At 36.2% G+C, this 18,346-nt stretch overlaps 2 protein-coding genes across 2 annotated transcripts in view; one reads left to right on the top strand and one right to left on the bottom strand.

Annotated features, from left to right (window-relative positions):
* LOC129800110 (nuclear cap-binding protein subunit 1) overlaps positions 1 to 18,346 on the top strand; it is a 41,929-nt gene that overhangs the window by 1,785 nt on the left and 21,798 nt on the right. The window lies entirely within an intron of this gene.
* On the bottom strand, positions 21 to 18,186 carry LOC129800109 (mucin-2-like). Its single transcript, XM_055844487.1, has 3 exons — positions 17,595 to 18,186; positions 17,313 to 17,524; positions 21 to 7,110 (listed from the first exon to the last, which is right to left on the bottom strand). Exons 1-3 carry the CDS (start codon positions 17,643 to 17,645, stop codon positions 4,062 to 4,064), a joined length of 3,312 nt encoding a protein of 1,103 aa, XP_055700462.1. The 5' UTR covers positions 17,646 to 18,186; the 3' UTR covers positions 21 to 4,061.

An 18,346-nucleotide genomic window follows, 5' to 3' on the forward strand; every position in this document is an offset into this window, starting at 1 on the left:
CAATGATGCAACTTGATAAATATTTTACACTCTTTCTTTATTTCATCTTGGGGTTTCTTCACCTTTACAATCTTTTTTTTTTCGTTCAGTAACAAAAATATAAACAACCTCCATTTGACATAAATTATCGCGCTACAAAAATCTTTGGTCGATAGGAGAAAAATAATTTCCACAACTTTCGTTAAGTTCAGCAAAGGTCGATTTTGAAGGAAATGAGCATTTTCTTGATTGGAAAATTGTCCCTAGTTTGATGGATGTACTTTCGTTAAGTTTAACGGGATTATCAATCCTGTGATAACGATCAGAAATGAAAAGATTTTGATGATTTTATGCCATTTTTTTTCAGTGGAAAAGGATTGTTGAATAGTATTCACAATTTTTGGACTTTTCGTTAAGTTTCCCTGTTCGAAAAGTGGTGATTTTTTATGTAAAATTGGTATAAATAATATGGAAAATTGCAGAACTGCTTTCATTTACGAAACGTTGGTGTAATGTATGGAATTTTGCTGAAAAATTTTTATTATTACTTTTCGTTAAGTTTTCAGTTTCAAAAATTGCATTTTCATGAGTAAGAATCGAAATTCTACTGCAGATTTCTTGTTTGTTTTTTACTTTCTCCAAGAATTGAATGAAAAATTGCTGAATTTTTATTTTCACAAAATCTAAGCTTTTCGTTAAGTTTTCTAAATACGAAAACACTGATGTACTTTGTAAGAAACAGCAGAAATAATATATAAAGAAATAAACTGCAGTATTTTTTTCTTACTTGTCCAATAATCTTATTATCAATATTACATTTCGTTAAGTTAATCTTGATTTTTCGTGAAGTTTATCCAATACGAAAAACCTAGAATTAATTTGTGAGAAACAGTACAAATAATATACAAATTATAATACTATGCAAAGAAATAAACTGCATAATTAATCTTTTTTTTACTTAATCCAAAAATCGTAGTAATAATCTTTCGTTAAGTTTTCAGTTTCAAAAACAGCATTTTCGTGAGAAAGAATCGGAATTCTACTGCGGATTTCTTGTTTGTTTTTTACTTCCTTGAAGAATTCAATAAAAAATGCTGTAGTATTGTTATTTTCACAAAATCTAAGCTTTTCGTTAAGTTTTCTAAATACGGAAAGCCCTGATGTACTTTGTCAGATACAGCAGAAATAGTATGCAAAGATATAAATTGCATAATTAATCTTTTTTTTACTTGATTCAATAATCGTTGTAATAGCCTTTCGTTAAGTTTTCTTGTTTTTTTTACTTTCTTCAAGAATTCAATGAAAAATTGCTGTATTTTTTTTCACAAAATCTAAGCTCTTCGTTAAGTTTTCTAAATACGGAAAGCCCTGATGTACTTTGTAAGATACAGCAGAAATGGTATGCAAAGAAATAAACTGCAGAATGTCTTTCTTACTTGTCCAATAATCGTATTATCAATATTACATTTCGTTAAGTTAATCTTGATTTTTCGTGAAGTTTATCCAATACGGAAAAACCTAGAATTAATTTGTGAGAAACAGTACAAATAATAATAGTATGCAAAAGAATAAACTGCATAATTAATCTTTTTTTTTTACTTGATGCAATAATCGTAGTAATAGCCTTTTGTTAAGTTTGCAGTTTCAAAAACTGTATTTTCATAAGTAAAAATTGAAATTCTACTACAGATTTCTTGTTTGTTTTTTTTTTTTTACTTTCTTCAAGAATTGAATTAAAAATTGCTGTATTTTTATTTTCACAAAATCTAAGCTTTCCGTTAAGTTCTCTAAATGCGGAAAGCCCTGATGTACTTTGCAAGATACAGCGGAAATAGTATGCAAGAAATAAACTGCAGATTTACTGTTTTTCGTACTTTTTCAATAATCGTATAATTAATGTTACCTTTCGTTAAATTTTCAGTTTAAAAAAATAAATTTTTCTGAGTAAGAATTGAAATTCTAATGAAGATGTCTTTTTTCTTAATTTTCTTTAAGAATTCAATAAAAAATGGTTGTATTATATTTATTTTTACAAATTTTAAGCTTTTCGTTAAGTTTTTCCATTACCAAAAGCTTTGATTTACTTAGCTTCGTTAAGTTTTAAGTTTCAAAAAATGCATTTTCAGGAGTAAGAATTGAAATTCTATTGAAGCCTTTTTTCTTAATTTTCTTTAAGAATTCAATAAAGAAAATGGTTGTAGTATTAATATTCTCACAAAATGTAAGCTTTTCGTTAAGTTTTCTAAATACAGAAAGCTATGATCTACTTTGTGAGAAACAACAGAAACCGTATGCAAACAAATAAACTGCATAATTTATTCTTTTTTATTTCATCCAATAATCACAGTAAATGACCTTTCGTTAAGTTTTCAGTTGTAAAAACTACATTTTTTATGAGTAAAAATTGAAATTCTAATGCTGAATTTACTGTTTCTTTGCTATTCTTCAAAACAAATTAAAAAATATGTAATAGTTTTATTTCCGCAAAATTTGAACTCTTCGGTAAGTTTTCCCAATTGGAAAAGCTCTGATTTGGTAAAAAAAAAACAGCATAAATAGTATGCAAAGAAATAAACTGCACAATTACTGTTTTTCATACTTATCCAATAATCGTATTATCAATATTACATTTCGTTAAGTTTTCATTTTCAATAATTTTTATTTTTCGTGAAATTTATCCAATAAGAAAAGTCCAGAATTAATTTGTGAAAAACACTGCAATTAATGTGGAAAACTGCAAAATTTTATTTTTGAAACATTCCGTTCAATAATTGTATCAATATTATTACTTTTCGTTAAGTTTCCAGTTTCACAAACTGTATGTTAACGAGTAAGAATGAAAATTCTAGTGGTGGATTTACTGTTTCTTTACTATTTAAAAAAAATCTAAATTTAAAAGAGATGTAGTATTTTTATTTTCACAAAATTTAAAATTTTCGTTAAGTTTTACTCAATACGTAAGGCCTAGATTTACTTTGTAATAACGGTAGCACACCTTTGCAATTGAAGAAATTCAATCGATTGAAATTTTATCTTTTACCCTTTTAAATTGAAATAAAATATACCTACCTCCTTCTGTCAAATAAAAATTGAAATTGAAAATGAAGTTTTAAATGAAGTTCGACCGTTGATATTGTTAAATATTCGTATTACTATATTTTCCGTTAAGTTTTTATTTCCGTCAAAAAAGTTTTAATTGATCGGAATGGAAAGCTTTCTGAAGCGCTAACAAGATTGTCCAAATTGACTGTGAAAATTTAGTTCTGTGGTAGGAAACACAAATAAATCCAACTTTTCGTTAAGTTTTGCTTACAGCGAAAAGCTATATTCACGGAATGCACAAAATGCATCATTGTTACACTTTCGTCAAGTTTTGAACTTCAATGACATTTCAATCAGTAGAATTTATGAAACATTTTTGGGCAAATTTGACCGGCAATATTGTTAAATATTCGTATTACTATATCTTTCGTTAGGTTTTTTGTTTCGTCAAAAAAGTTTTAATCGATCAGAATGGAAAGCATTCCTAAGCGCTAATATAACAAAATTGTCCAAATTGACTGTGAAAATTTAGTTCTGTGAAACGCAAATAAGTCTAACTTTTCGTTAAGCTCGGCTTACAACGAAAAGTTGCATTTTCAGCAAAATGGCATAAAACAATACTCTTCAGAGTTAAATAAATTTAATTTCTGTCAAATATCTCAGTGTAAATTTTGTTCAACAATCACTAAATATCATTCTTTCGTTAAGTTCTACGTCAAGTTTTGGCAAACTTTAACTATTTACACTGTAAAGAAAAAGTCTGCTTTTAGTGATTTCTTTTTCTTTGGCGTATAACTTGACGAAGGGATTTAAATACAAGACCTTATCAAGCTTATTGCGATTTAAAAAACAAACAAAAAACACTCACTTCTATCAATATCCACCATTGCGTGTACCATCTACATTTTATAATTAATTCGTTTGGCGGGAAATGCATAAAAATGTAGACAAAATGTTGCATAAGAAAAAAAGATTTGGGAGAATGGACACAGAGACAAGAGAATGATGGAACTAAATTAAAATGGAAAAATTCATACTATTTAATCGCTAACTGTAGTGGTTTGTAGATCATTTTCAGCTGTGATTCGTTTTGCATGATCAACAATTGATTGTGCCAATTGGGTTAGGGTTGTGTCACTTTGTTGGGTTGATGTTGGTGTTACTGAAGAAGTTTCTTCCTCTGCAGCAAACAATGCAATGTTTGTGACATTTGTGGGAATTTCTTGAAGATCAGCCTTCACCATCTCGATTAGTTGGGTTGTTGTCTCGATCACTGGCTCCGGATGGGGAATCTCATTGGTCAGTTCGGGTGCTGAAGTTTCCGTCACGATGACATTGGGCAGTGAATGGGGAATTCGTTCGCCCAATTCGAATGAAATGGACGTACTGAAGCTCTGTTTTGTCTGAACTGTGGGATCTTCAAAGTCTCTGACCGTACTTGGTGTCACGGTGATCACATTCTCTGTCTGGTGTTTGGTCTCTTCCGAGGACAACGACACATCATCCAGGGCAGTTGGATCGACGAGAGATGGTGAAGGGAGGGGTGTTGTTGTTGTGCTCGTTGATGTTGTAGTGCTAGTTGATGTTGTTCGAACAGGATGGATTCTCCGATGGATGTTCCTCGGAGTTGTATTCTGCGATATGATATTCGAAGAGGAAGTTGATGAGGTAAATGATGGTCTAGGACGACGTTGCTTTGGCATCCACTTCAACACTGGTTTCTCTGTTGTTCTCGGCAAGTACAATCGTGTTCGGTGACTACCTCGTGGCTTCAAAGTTCCAATGGGAGTCGTTGACGATGATGAGGATGATGTAGTCTGAAGAAGGGTTTGTGTTGGACGATTTGTAGTACTTGGGAATCTCTGACGTTCCTCAGTTGTTCTTTTGGTTGGTGTTATGAGAACGGGTGTTGTAGTTGTTTTCTGTGGTTCAGGAGATGTTTCAACATACGTCGTCTTGTAGTCTCTACCTTTCTCAGGTGCAGGAAGCTGAGCACTGACTGGATCCTGGTAGAAAAGATCCGGACGACTCGTAGATAGGTATTCACTGATTTTCCTTTCAGGCAGCACTTCGTTGACCGTATTTGCACTTTCGGGTTGTTGAACTTCCTCAGCAACAATCGGTTGAAAACCACTCAGTGTACTGCTGCCGTAGTTCTCCTGCCGAGGAGTTGAGGAGTAGGCATTGGAAATGGTTGATGGGTAGGAATTCAGAGAGGATGGGGATGTAATGGAATTGTAAATGGATGAGATTGAAGGAGAAACAGTTGATGGGATAGGGGCTGAGGAGGAAGTTGATGGGAACGGGGTTGATGAGGATGATGGGATATGGTGTCTTACAGGAAGGGATTGCCGAATTGTAGTGACTTCAACGGGTCTTTTGAAAGGCATAAGGGTCGTAAAACGGTCATTGTGATATAGGGGATCAGGTTCAGAGTACCTATTCCGTTCGTATTTGGAACTTGATCGGAAGCTCTTGTAGTCATGGGAACTGATTGTGTTGGGGGTTGTTGAGGATCTTTTGGGGACGTAGGGGGTGAAGTTATCGGGTCCTGTTGGGGCAGATGGGCCTGAGGGGCCAGAGGGAGCTGATGGAGCTGAGGGACCTGAAGAGGCTGAGGGAGAGGATTCAGGTTCGGATGGGGCTGATGGGGTTTGAGGAACAGCTGCTGCTGCTGCTGTGGGAGGGTTGTGTCGGGTTGGGTGTAGATTGGGATTCATCAGTTGTAGGGCCGGTGCCATGTACCTGAGGGTTGTGGAGTAGTCTGTGGGGACGTATTGGAAACCAGGAGGCGTGACTAGTTGGACTTGGATGGGAATGGCGTATGGGGTATTGGGGAAGGTGGCAAAGCCTGCAGAGGGGAAGGATAGTGCATCTTGTAGGATGTGCTGGGAGGAATAGGTTGTGGTTTCGGGCATGTGGAACTTTCCGCCATCGCTGCTGTATTTTGATGTGAAGGGTCCGGATGTTTTGATGTAGTCGCTGTAGTCGGCTGCGACTGTGTGGTCCATTATAGCAGGATGCTTGGGATGTTTCATGTAGTCAACAAGGCTGTTTTTGTCTGACGTGTAGGATGGTTTGTAGATGGGTCGTTTGGTTTTGTGACCGTCAGTGTAGACGTAGTTGTAGGGGAAGGTTACGAGGTTGGGTCTGATGGTTGTTGGTGAGTTCTCTTGTTGCTGAGGTTGAAGAGTTGGTTGATACTGCGGCTTGGAGATTTGAGGACGAATGGTGAGTTTCGGAGGTTCCGTCGCTTGGAAATCACGTTCGGGTAATTTGACGAAATCAGGAACGTAGGGCTTGAAGTAGAAGTCAGGATTCTTCGGTGACGTGAAGATGTAGTTGGGCGAATACGTCGCCGGTCGTTTGATGTAGACGCTCTTCATGGGTTTCTCCATTGGTCCACTGACGAAGTACTCCCCGGCATTGAGTTCGTAGGGTCTCATGGATTTGAAGGTTGAGGTGAAGGGACTAAAGAGGGATGCAAAAGGTGACTGATGAGCTGGTCGACGGAAGAAGGGCATCAGTTCGAAGATTGTTCGAGAGATTGATGGGGTTACACGGTCATAGCGACGAAGGGGTGGATCTGTTGTGTACAGAATGCCTTTGGGGCTGCTGCTGAAGAGATGCGGATACTCTTCATCGCGGAGAATGTAGTTGCGTGTATTGATGTCACGATTGAATGCTCTGGCGTCTCTTTTGACATCTGCACTCTCACCAAGTGGCACGATACTGAATCTAAGTTCATATCGGTGCTTTCTCTCTATATCACGATGCCTGATTCTGTGCACAGACCAGAGAGCTGTCACATTTTGTGGCATCTGACGCAAACAGTCGTTTTCGATGCAAAATGGACCATCAATGGTCTGAACAAAGCGATACTGGCCATTTGGTGATTTTTCCAAGCGGCCACGAGCTAGGAGGATGATGTCACCAAATCTTGGTAGATTTGTCGTGTCATAGCCTACGAGTGGTGCTCGTTTTAGGGCATCGTTCATTGCCATGTCATCAGTGGTTTCGCTACCGGGCAACCTCTTTGTGTCGCTATTTGGCGGCAATTTGTCTTTGTTTCCCCTTTCAATAGCATTGCTGGAACAAATAAGCGCAAGGTTAATGCTTTTTTTCTCTTCTTACAAATAACATTTTTTTTCAATTGCTCGAACTTTACAGAGAGAGCTATGAATATAATACATTAATTTTACGATACTTCAAAGGATTTGCCTTTTAGCACTCTTCCATAAGTCGAAAGTGCCAATAACCTTGAATCATTTCTAGTAACCGTTTTTCAAGGTCACAGAATGAAACGTCTCTACAGAGCGTATTTATCAATCGAATGGAACAAATTTGGGTTCGTTGGAAAGGTCTTGAAATCTATGATAAGACTAAACGGATTTTTAGCGGTTATGAACCAGTAGTTATCCGTAATTGTTTTTCTTCGGAGTTTTCCAATAGTATTACTTCTACTTCGCTTCTTTTTTCTGGAAAATGTTTTTGGGATATGCTCTCAATTCTTCCGGTGTTCGTCAGAAGGGTATTCCTCTTTCAAATCAAAAGAATCTGTTTTTTCTCCAAAGCTTTCCAAAGCTTGAACAATTACAACAACAATTCCAAAGCTTTGGAGAAAAAACAGATTCTTTTGATTTGAAAGAGGAATACCCTTTTGACGAACACCGGAAGAATTGAGAGCATAAAGTTCCCCGTCAGACTCCAAAAGAAAGAAGTTTTCGGGATACTTCTATAATGCGTCTGGAAGTTTTATAGGCGACTATTTGATACAATAACCTTGAATAGTTCTTAGTCAGACTCTTTCAAGGTCGCAGATAAAAAAACCTCTAGAAAATGTACTTCTCAATTGAATGTACCAAGTTTGATTCCTTTCAAAAATATTTTGGAACCCATGGCAAATGTAAACCGGTTTCTACTGGTTTTGAACCGGTAATAAACAGCTTCGAAGTTCTAAAGTATTACTTCTACTCTGCCTTTTATCGAAAACGTTTTTGGGATACTTCGAAAATGCGTCAGGGGATTTTATTCACTTTCAAATATGTTCTGGAAGTTTTATAGGCGATCATTTGCGACAATGACCTTGAATCATTCCCAGTATCGGGTTTTCAAGGTCAAAAGTCAAAAAGGTGCTTGAGGGCTTATTTCTCAACTGAATGCGTCAAAAATGGGTTATGAAGAGCTTATTTACCGGTTCTGAACCGGTAAGCCATAAGTTTGAGATAATTTATGAATCGGTTTTGAACCGGTAATCAAGGAAAAAGAATAATGAAATAGAAACAAACCTCGAGTAAAGCTCAAAGAACGATTATTTTTGGATCATTAAAAACCTTTCATCAGAGTCAATAACCTCAGAGACTCAAGTTCGAGCATTTCACAAAGCTGGCACGCTTTGGTATACCCTTTTGTTCTTTTATGCCACAAACACTGGAAGTATACAAAATCTTTTATCTGCGGCATTTCACAATTGCTCTTGTGATAGTTTCTTCTTGTATTTTGTTTTTTTGTATTCACGCACGTGTTTGCACAATTCACGCAAGAGAAAAATAAAAAAAGAAAAACAGAATTGAGGTAAAAAGAAAATTGTGCAATTGAACTTGAGCTTTCTGCTTTCTCAACAAGATCAACAAAACAGCTTTTGCACAAGTTCAACTAGTTTGGGGCTTCAATTAATTACAAAAGAGAGTGTAGACGGCTGGAAAGTTCAATTCAATAGAACAAAGAATTACTGGTTAATTATTACGGTATGATTTGCAAAATTCATTTTGGAAAATTGAAAATCAATGCAGTTATTCTCTGTTATTTTATGTGCTGAAAATGTTCACGAAGTTTTCAATTATTTCTATAGATTAATGGTGCATTTTATAATGGGAATTGGTGGCATCGTCAATTTTTCATTTTGGAGTAATGGGAATGAATGGAGAATTTTACAGATGAATGAATTTTAGAAGAAATGCGACAATTTTCCTAAGGAAAAAGATCCATTTTTTTGAAAAGTTCTCACAATATTTTAGAGGTCAAGGGAGAATACGAATGAGCTTTTAAGATCAATAAATATGTTCGATCAGGAATATTTCATGAAGTCAAAATTAATATCCCTTTTCTTCACGAATGTTTTGCATATGTCTATCTAACTCTTTCTCATTTGAAATTGGATTACACCAAATTGAATCCGTTGTGATGTTTAAAAGAAGAAGAAGAGTGCGACAGAACGAGACAGACATAACGAAAAGAAAGAAAGAGATGTGAATTTTGATCTAACGAAATTTTCCTATTTTAAAATGTGTGCCGAAACCATGAGATTCAAAGCTAATGGCTTCCGGCACGCCTTTTAGATCAAGAAAATTTCATGAAATCGAAAACTTCCAGTCTGTTTCTCTAAAACGTTTTGCAAATGACTATTCTTACTCTTTCGTACTTTTCTTTCTCTCGAGATTATCATTGCTAATTCAATTTAGATTTAAGTGCGGAAAAGTGACTTTAGAAATAAATATCCGGAGACACAATAAGAATAAAAAACAGCTTCTTTTATATTGGAATTAAGAAAATATTTTAAAGTTCTCTGGGAGGAAGAAAATGAGGTTTGCGAATATCATCTTGTGAAATGTTACATGACAAAGCATGACAAGAAATAAAAGGTTAAAGACGAAAACGATAAATATCAAAGGTAATACTGTCAAAGATGAAATTGGTAAAGGCGAATTTGCCAAAGACGAAATGGTTAAAGACTAAATTGATAAAGACGAATTTGCCAAAGACGAAATGGTCAAAGACGAAATTGCTGAAGACTAAATTGCCAAAGATAATACTGTCAAAGACGAAATTGATAAAGACGAATTTGCCAAAAACGAAATGGTCAAAGACGAAATTGATAAAGACAAAGGAGAATGGTCAAAACTATATGGGCGCTGGTCCCGGAATCGCCACAAACGAGAGTAGGCGCATTTTGTAGGTACTGATATAAGATTGAAAAATTGCCGGGACCCCGGACGATAAACGCTGGGAGTCCTTGTAAAAATGCCTTTATCCTTTCGATAAATCGCTGTTTTGACAACGAATTACGCAAGAACGGCTAAAGTGATCTTGATGAAATACGGTATAGGGTCACTGTATGACTTAAAGTTTTTATCCATGCATACCACCCCCTCCCCCCACCCTTCATTCTGATAGCCCCCATACAAAATGGGGGCACTTTACCTTATAACTCCTTTCTAAGAGGAGGTAGAAAGCTGAAATTCGACAAGGGAACAAAGCTTAGGGAAGACTTTTAAACCATGTATAATATCTCCTTCCTCTGTCCCCCTCTCTGGTAGCCCTCATACAAAATGAGAGCATTTCACCTTATAACTCCTTTCTGAGAAAAGATAGAAAGTTGAAATACAGCATGGTAACAAGGCTTAAAGAAGACTTTTTAACCATATTGCCCAAACTCTTCGTCCATCACCCCTTCTGGTAGCCCCCATACAAAATAAGACTATTTTACCTTATAACTCCTTTATAAGAGGAGGCAGAAAGCTGTAATTCGACTAGATGTCTATAAATGCATATAAAATCTAGAAAATTATTGTTAACGTTATTAGTTATTCATTTTTTTCATTCTTTTACAAACAAACTACTTCTTCTCAGAAAAGAGGTCAAAATGTTCCCATTTTGTATAGGATTACTAGAAGGGGTGGTGGAGGAGGGGATTAACATGCATGGTGCAACCATAAGCTTTGTTCCCTTGTTGAATATCAGCTTTCTACATCCTCTTAGAAAGGAGTTATAAGGTAAAGTGCCCCCATTTTGTATGAGGGCTACCAGAACGGAGGGTGGAGGGAGGGGGTGGTATGCATAAATAAAAAGTTTAAAACATACACTGACCCTATACTGAATTTCATCAAGATCATTTTAGCGGTTCTTGTATAATTCGTAGTCAAAACAACAATTTTTCGGAAGGATAAAGGCATTTTTTACAAGGACTCCCTGCATTTATCGTCTTGGGTCCCGGCATTTTTCTCAACCTTATATCAATATCTTCAAAATGCGTCTACTCTAATCTTTGTATGAAGATGAACCACCGCCCATATACTTTTGATCATTCTTCATCATTCTAAAAAATAGTTTTTATGCTCTAGAACTGTTCCTCCATGGTTTAGAACATTGATCCCAGAACAAAAGTTGTTACCTATACTAATGTCTATCCAATGACATAGGTCCCGTTCGTGGCGATTCCGGGACCGGATTTGACCATTCTCCTTTGCCAAAGACGAAATATTCAAAGACGAAATTGATAAAGACGAATTTGCCAAAGACGAAATTGCTGACGACTAAATTGCCAAAGATGATACTGACAAAGACGAAATTGATGAAGGCGAATTTGCCAAAGACTAAATTGCGAAAGACGAAATTGCTGACGACTAAATTGCCAAAGATAATACTGTCAAAGACTAAGTTGATAAAGACGAATTTGCTAAAGACGAAATGGTTAAAGACTAAATTGATAAAGACGAATTTGCTAAAGACGAAATGGTCAAAGACGAAATTTATAAAGACGAATTTGCCAAAGACGAAATTGCTGAAGACTAAATTGCCAAAGATAATACTGTCAAAGACTAAGTTGATAAAGAAGAATTTTCCAAAGACGAAATATTCAAAGACGAAATTGATAAAGACGAATTTGCCAAAGACGAAATGGTTAAAGACTAAATTGATAAAGACGAATTTGCCAAAGACGAAATTGCTGAAGACTAAATTGCCAAAGATAATACTGTCAAAGACGAAATTGATAAAGACGAATTTGCCAAAGACGAAATATTCAAAGACGAAATTGATAAAGACGAATTTGCCAAAGACGAAATGGATAAAGACGAAATTGCTAAACATAATACTGTCAAAGACGAAATTGATAAAGACGAATTTGCCAAAGACGAAATTGCTGAAGACTAAATTGCCAAAGATAATACTGTCAAAGACGAAATTGATAAAGACGAATTTGCCAAAGACGAAATATTCAAAGACGAAATTGATAAAGACGAATTTGCCAAAGACGAAATGGTTAAAGACGAAATTGCTGAAAACTAAATTGCCACGGATAATACTGTCAAAGATTAAGTTGATAAAGACGAATTTGCCAAAGACGAAATGGTTAAAGACGAAATTGCCAAACATAATACTGTCTAAGACGAAATTGCCAAAGACGAAATTGCTAAAGACGAAATTGCTGAACACTAAATTGCCAAAGATAATACTGTCAAAGACGAAATTGATAAAGACGAATTTGCCAAAGACGAAATGGATAAAGACGAAATTGCTAAACATAATACTGTCAAAGACGAAATTGATAAAGACGAATTTGCCAAAGACGAAATTGCTGAAGACTAAATTGCCAAAGATAATACTGTCAAAGACGAAATTGATAAAGACGAATTTGCCAAAGACGAAATATTCAAAGACGAAATTGATAAAGACGAATTTGCCAAAGACGAAATGGTTAAAGACGAAATTGCTGAAAACTAAATTGCCACGGATAATACTGTCAAAGATTAAGTTGATAAAGACGAATTTGCCAAAGACGAAATGGTTAAAGACGAAATTGCCAAACATAATACTGTCTAAGACGAAATTGCCAAAGACGAAATTGCTAAAGACGAAATTGCTGAACACTAAATTGCCAAAGATAATACTGTCAAAGACGAAATTGATAAAGACGAATTTGCCAAAGACGAAATGGATAAAGACGAAATTGCTAAACATAATACTGTCAAAGACGAAATTGATAAAGACGAATTTGCCAAAGACGAAATTGCTGAAAACTAAATTGCCACGGATAATACTGTCAAAGATTAAGTTGATAAAGACGAATTTGCCAAAGACGAAATGGTTAAAGACGAAATTGCCAAACATAATACTGTCTAAGACGAAATTGCCAAAGACGAAATTGCTAAAGACGAAATTGCTGAAGACTAAATAGCCAAAGATAATACTGTCAAAGACAAAATTGAACACGAATTTGCCAAAGAAGAAATGATTTAAGATCAAATTTCTAAAGACGGAGCTCTAAAATTCAAAAAATAGAAAGCAAAAATGCTCTTTTCTACTCATTGATCCTAAATTAATTTTAAAGTATTCTTCAATCAGTTTTTGAAGTGAAAGGGACAGATAATCCTAACCGGCTTATGTAGGTGAGATTCTTAACGTGAGCTAACTCGGAGTGCATGCAAATTCGATTTAGAGCTGAAGTTGGGAGACGCCATTCAGTTATCTTGAATCAAATTCGTGAAATTATACAAATTTTGTATTTAAACCAAAATATCAAGGATTTGGATGAACTGACAGAAAAGTGTTATATGGGTGAAATGTAGACCAGAATGTTCTCTATAATTTTCCCATAGAACATGATCTCATCGATTACTCAGAAGCCAAGATAATCGAGGTTTTTTGTTTCTTAACTCGTTTTTTCATCCATCAGAGTGCCCCAAGTAGTCATTTGTTGAACTTCAACTATATCAAAGAATTGTTGTATTCTGTGGGACTTTCCATTTAAAACCCTATTTTAAGTGTCTTGGTGGAGTAGAGGCAGTAAAATTGGTATCTGAGTGATTTCAAAGCGTTATTATGGGAAAAATCAATTTTTTCACACTTAAACGGCAAAATCGGAGTGATAGCGTGGTCTGAGTGGAAAATGATGTATGGACGAAATGTAGAGACAAATGTGCTCTACAATTATGTTGAAGTAATCATCAAAATCGGTTAAGCACGTGTCGAGATAATTGAGGTTATGTGATATTGAAATTGGTTTTTCGACTGTGGCGCCCCTGGTGTTGGTCCCACGAAGTTCAAATATTCTAGAAAGTTGTAGCATTTGGTGAGATCTTTCGTTTAAGCCCTCATTCATCAAAATCGGTCACATAGAACCGGAGATATGATTTTTTGAATTTTGTGAACTTTGACCCCTCATATCTCCGGTTCTATTGAAACCACAGCGCACATACGTACCATTTTGGAAACGTCCTAGACTGGACTACAACATACTAAAATTTCATTAACTTGCACAATGCCGTTTTTGAGAAAAATGTCTTTGAATTTCGATGAATTTTGACGCTATCACAGCGCCACCTGTGGTGACTTTTTGAACTTCCATCTGAAAGTGCTCATCGAGACGAAACCAAAAAGGTAAAATTTATGTCGCTATGTTAATTAGAACCAGAGATAGAGGCCGGTCAATGTTCGAACTTTGACCCCTTATAGCTCGGGTCAGGGGCTATGGATCGACTTAAGGTTTTTTTTGTTTGATAGGTATAATCAACGGCTACAACATACTAAATTTTCAGCCCGATTGCATAAGGAATTTTTGAGTTATTTAACTTTAAAGATTTAAAAATTTTCTTTTTAATAATAGCGCCCCTAGCGGTGGTTTTATGAACTTGCGATGTTAGAAGGGGAAGTGGCATTTCACGAGAGCTTTCCAAAAAGCCCTCACTTTTTAAATTCTGACAATTAGAACCGGAGTTATGGCCATTTTAAGAAATTTTTTTTGGACCCTTATAGCTCGGGTCAGGGGGGTCGGGGGACCTTAAGTTTGGTACTGATGGAAAGCTCTAAGGCCCAGCTATAACATACTAAAATTTGAGCCCGCTCGATGCCATAGGGGCGGAGCTATTGAGAAAACAAAAAAAAGGGGGTCTTCAAAATGGCGGAAGGAGGGGTGGGGGGTGGGGGGTCAATGCACCATGTTGCAATTTTCATACGATATTTAACCTTTGCCGAAAACCGCAAGTCGATATCTTTTTTAGTTTAGGAGCTATTAAGCTCCAAAGAGCGGCCGGACGGCCGGCCGGACGGCCGGCCGGCCGGCCGGGAACGTAACTTAGCCCCCCATATATTCGTGATCAGGAAGTGGCGAAACACATTTTGGCCAAGTTTGAGCGCGATCGGACGACATGAAATTTTGTTAGGATTATAGTAGGTGAGATTGTTAAGAATCTCACCTAATACCAGTAAATCTATATTCGAAACAACAATCATTCAAGTGTTCCTCTTTAATTTATTTGCTGATGGATATTAGGTGAGATTCTTAACAATCTCACCTACTATAATCCTAACAAAATTTCATGTCCTCCGATCGCGCTCAAACTTGGCCAAAATGTGTTTCGCCACTTCCTGATCACGAATATATGGGGGGCTAAGTTACGTTCCCGGCCGCTCTTTGGAGCTTAATAGCTCCTAAACTAAAAAAGATATCGACTTGCGGTTTTCGGCAAAGGTTAAATATCGTATGAAAATTGCAACTTGGTGCATTGACCCCCCACCCCCCACCCCTCCTTCCGCCATTTTGAAGACCCCCCTTTTTTTGTTTTCTCAATAGCTCAGCCCCTATGGCATCGAGCGGGCTCAAATTTTAGTATGTTATAGCTGGGCCTTAGAGCTTTCCATCAATACCAAACTTAAGGTCCCCCGACGCCCCTGACCCGAGCTATAAGGGTCCAAAAAAAATTTCTTAAAATGGCCATAACTCCGGTTCTAATTATCAGAATTTAAAAAGTGAGGGCTTTTTGGAAAGCCCTCGTGAAATGCCACTTCCCCTTCTAACATCGCAAGTTCATAAAACCACCGTTAGGGGCGCTATTATTAAAAAGAAAATTTTTAAATCTTATAAGTTAAATAACTCAAAAATTCCTTATGCAATCGGGCTGAAATTTTAGTATGTTGTAGCCGTTGATTATACCTATCAAACAAAAAAAACCTTAAGTCGATCCATAACCCCTGACCCGAGCTATAAGGGGTCAAAGTTCGAACATTGACCGGCCTCTATCTCCGGTTCTAATTAACATAGCGGCCTAAATTTTACCTTTTTGGTTTCGTCTCGATGAGCACTTTCAGATGGAAGTTCAAAAAGTCACCACGGGTGGCGCTGTGATAGCGTCAAAATTCATCGAAATTCAAAGTCACTTTTCTCAAAAACGGCATTGTGCAAGTTAATGAAATTTTAGTATGTTGTAGTCCAGTCTAGGACGTTTCCAAAATGGTGCGTATGTGCGCTGTGGTTTCAATAGAACCGGAGATATGAGGGGTCAAAGTTCACGAAATTCAAAAAATCATATCTCCGGTTCTAAGTGACCGATTTTGATGAATGAGGGCTTAAACGAAAGATCTCACCAAATGCTACAACTTTCTAGAATATTTGAACTTCGTGGGATCAACACCAGGGGCGCCACAGTCGAAAAACCAATTTCAATATCACATAACCTCAATTATCTCGACTGTCACTGAACCGATTTTGATGATTACTTCGACATAATTGTAGAGCACATTTGTCTCTACATTTCGTCCATACATCATTTTCCACTCAGACTACGCTATCACTCCGATTTTGCCGTTTAAGTGTGAAAAAATTGATTTTTCCCATAATAACGCTTTGAATTCACTCAGATGCCAATTTGACTGCCTCTACTCCACTAAGACACTTAAAATAGGGTTTTAAATGGAAAGTCCCGCAAAATACAACAATTCCTTGATATAGTTGAAGTTCAACAAATGACTACTTGGGGCACTCTGGATGAAAAAACAAGTTAAGAAACAAAAAACCTCGCTTATCTTGGCTTCTGAGTAATCGATGAGATCATGTTCTATGGGAAAATTATAGAGAACATTCTGGTCTACATTTCACCCATATATCACTTTTCTGTCAGTTCATCCAAATCCTTGATATTTTGGTTTAAATACAAAATTTGTATAATTTCACGAAATTTATTCAAGATAACTGAATGGCGTCTCCCAACTTCAGCTCTAAATCGAATTTGCATGCACTCCGAGTTAGTTCACGTTAAGAATCTCACCTACATAAGCCGGTTAGGATTATCTGTCCCTTTTATTCTTCACTGCAATGGCACAATTGCAATTTAGTTTTTCGCAGGTGCAATCAATTGCAGATTGAGAGCTTTTATTGCTTTTATTTATATCTAAAGTTTTCTCTTGAAAGATGAAGTTCTTGGTGATATTCGTGTTTTGAATTTTATTTTGTCATTTTCAATCCAAAGAGCTCAATATTCAAAAGTTCTATTAATTCCAGTGATTGCAATATCCAAAGAAGATATTAAAATAAAACTTTGTGAATTTTCTGAAAGTTTTTTATTGGTTGAAAAATGAGAAGGCTATTTTATAAATGGAATATTGCCGATTGGAAAGATTGAGGCAATTGGTCTTTTTCACTACCGTGCAAGGCTTTATTCTCTTGGGAGGGAAAAGTTGTGAAAATTTTAGTGCATCAGACAGGAGGAAGATTTTTGTGGAGCTTTTCTGTGACTTACACTGTATTTTGGGCCAATGCGAGGTATGCTGTGAATTTGAGAGCTTCCTCCCATGGGGCATGAGTGACAACATTTTCTCCACTGATATCCTGAAGAGAAGATTCACTTGGATCATAGTGTTGAATTTTGTAGGATGGGAGGGAATCCGTTCGATTGGGTGTTAGGAGAATGTCTCTGTCTATATTGGCACTGCATGTCTGGATGATGAGGGCCTAGAGACATTTGTTTTTTTTTTGATCATTTAATCCTTTTCTTTTTGGGTGTAAAAAACTCTCAACTCACCACAAAAGCAATGAGACACACTCGATGAGGATTTTTAGTAACTTTAAACATTTTTTATTTAAATTGTTTCTATTGCAATTTATTCTTTTCCTAATAAGACGCACTTTATTCTTCACACAGAAATCTCCGATTTCAGAGTTTGAAATGGTTTGAAGAAAGTTTCGTCTGATATTTTTTTTTGGGGTAATTATTAAATTCTTATCACTTCAATCTCTCAAACACTTCTTCTTGCTTTTACAATTTTATTTTCTGGGTTAAATTCACCAAGAAATTCATGGATGGAAGAATTTTATAACACAGTCACTGATAAAAATGAGATTGAGAAGGGAAGTTGAAAGCAATCACAGGAATAACTTGAGAAATTCATCCCTTTCCAGAATGGTACAGGGATGAATAATGAATTTGTTGATTTACAGGATTTCCTTTTTTTTCGGCGATTGGTACAACAAACTTCTTGGATTTATTCTCTTTCTCTATTTTTTTTTCTTCGGGAGAGCACGAAAATTCTCCTACAACTAAAGAAAAAAAAATGCCCCAAGATGTGCTTTCCAAAACTTAGCGATCTGTTTGCAGTAAAGTTCAGTGTGAAACTGAAAACTTTGGTGATTTCTTCAGCATTTTGCGCCACATGTGAAGGCATTCAAAGCAATTTTCTTGTTGGTTGGCTTGTGGTTGTGTTATGTTTTTCTTCAGATTTTATTTTGCTTTGCATGTGAAGAAGAGAAAGATGATGGTGGGAAGGTAAATAAAAA

Source organism: Phlebotomus papatasi, chromosome 1 (assembly GCF_024763615.1).
Source record: "Phlebotomus papatasi isolate M1 chromosome 1, Ppap_2.1, whole genome shotgun sequence".
Lineage (NCBI taxonomy): Eukaryota > Metazoa > Arthropoda > Insecta > Diptera > Psychodidae > Phlebotomus > Phlebotomus papatasi.

Bases quoted from the DNA above. Each gene is read 5' to 3' on its own strand.
- LOC129800109 (XM_055844487.1), bottom strand. From the start codon at position 17,645: ATGTTTAAAGTTACTAAAAATCCTCATCGAGTGTGTCTCATTGCTTTT. The intron at 17,525-17,594 runs GTGAGTTGAGAG...AAATGTCTCTAG, and splicing joins TGTGTCTCATTGCTTTTGTG to GCCCTCATCATCCAGACATG. The intron at 7,111-17,312 runs GTAAGTCACAGA...TATTTGTTCCAG, and splicing joins GCATTGGCCCAAAATACAGT to CAATGCTATTGAAAGGGGAA.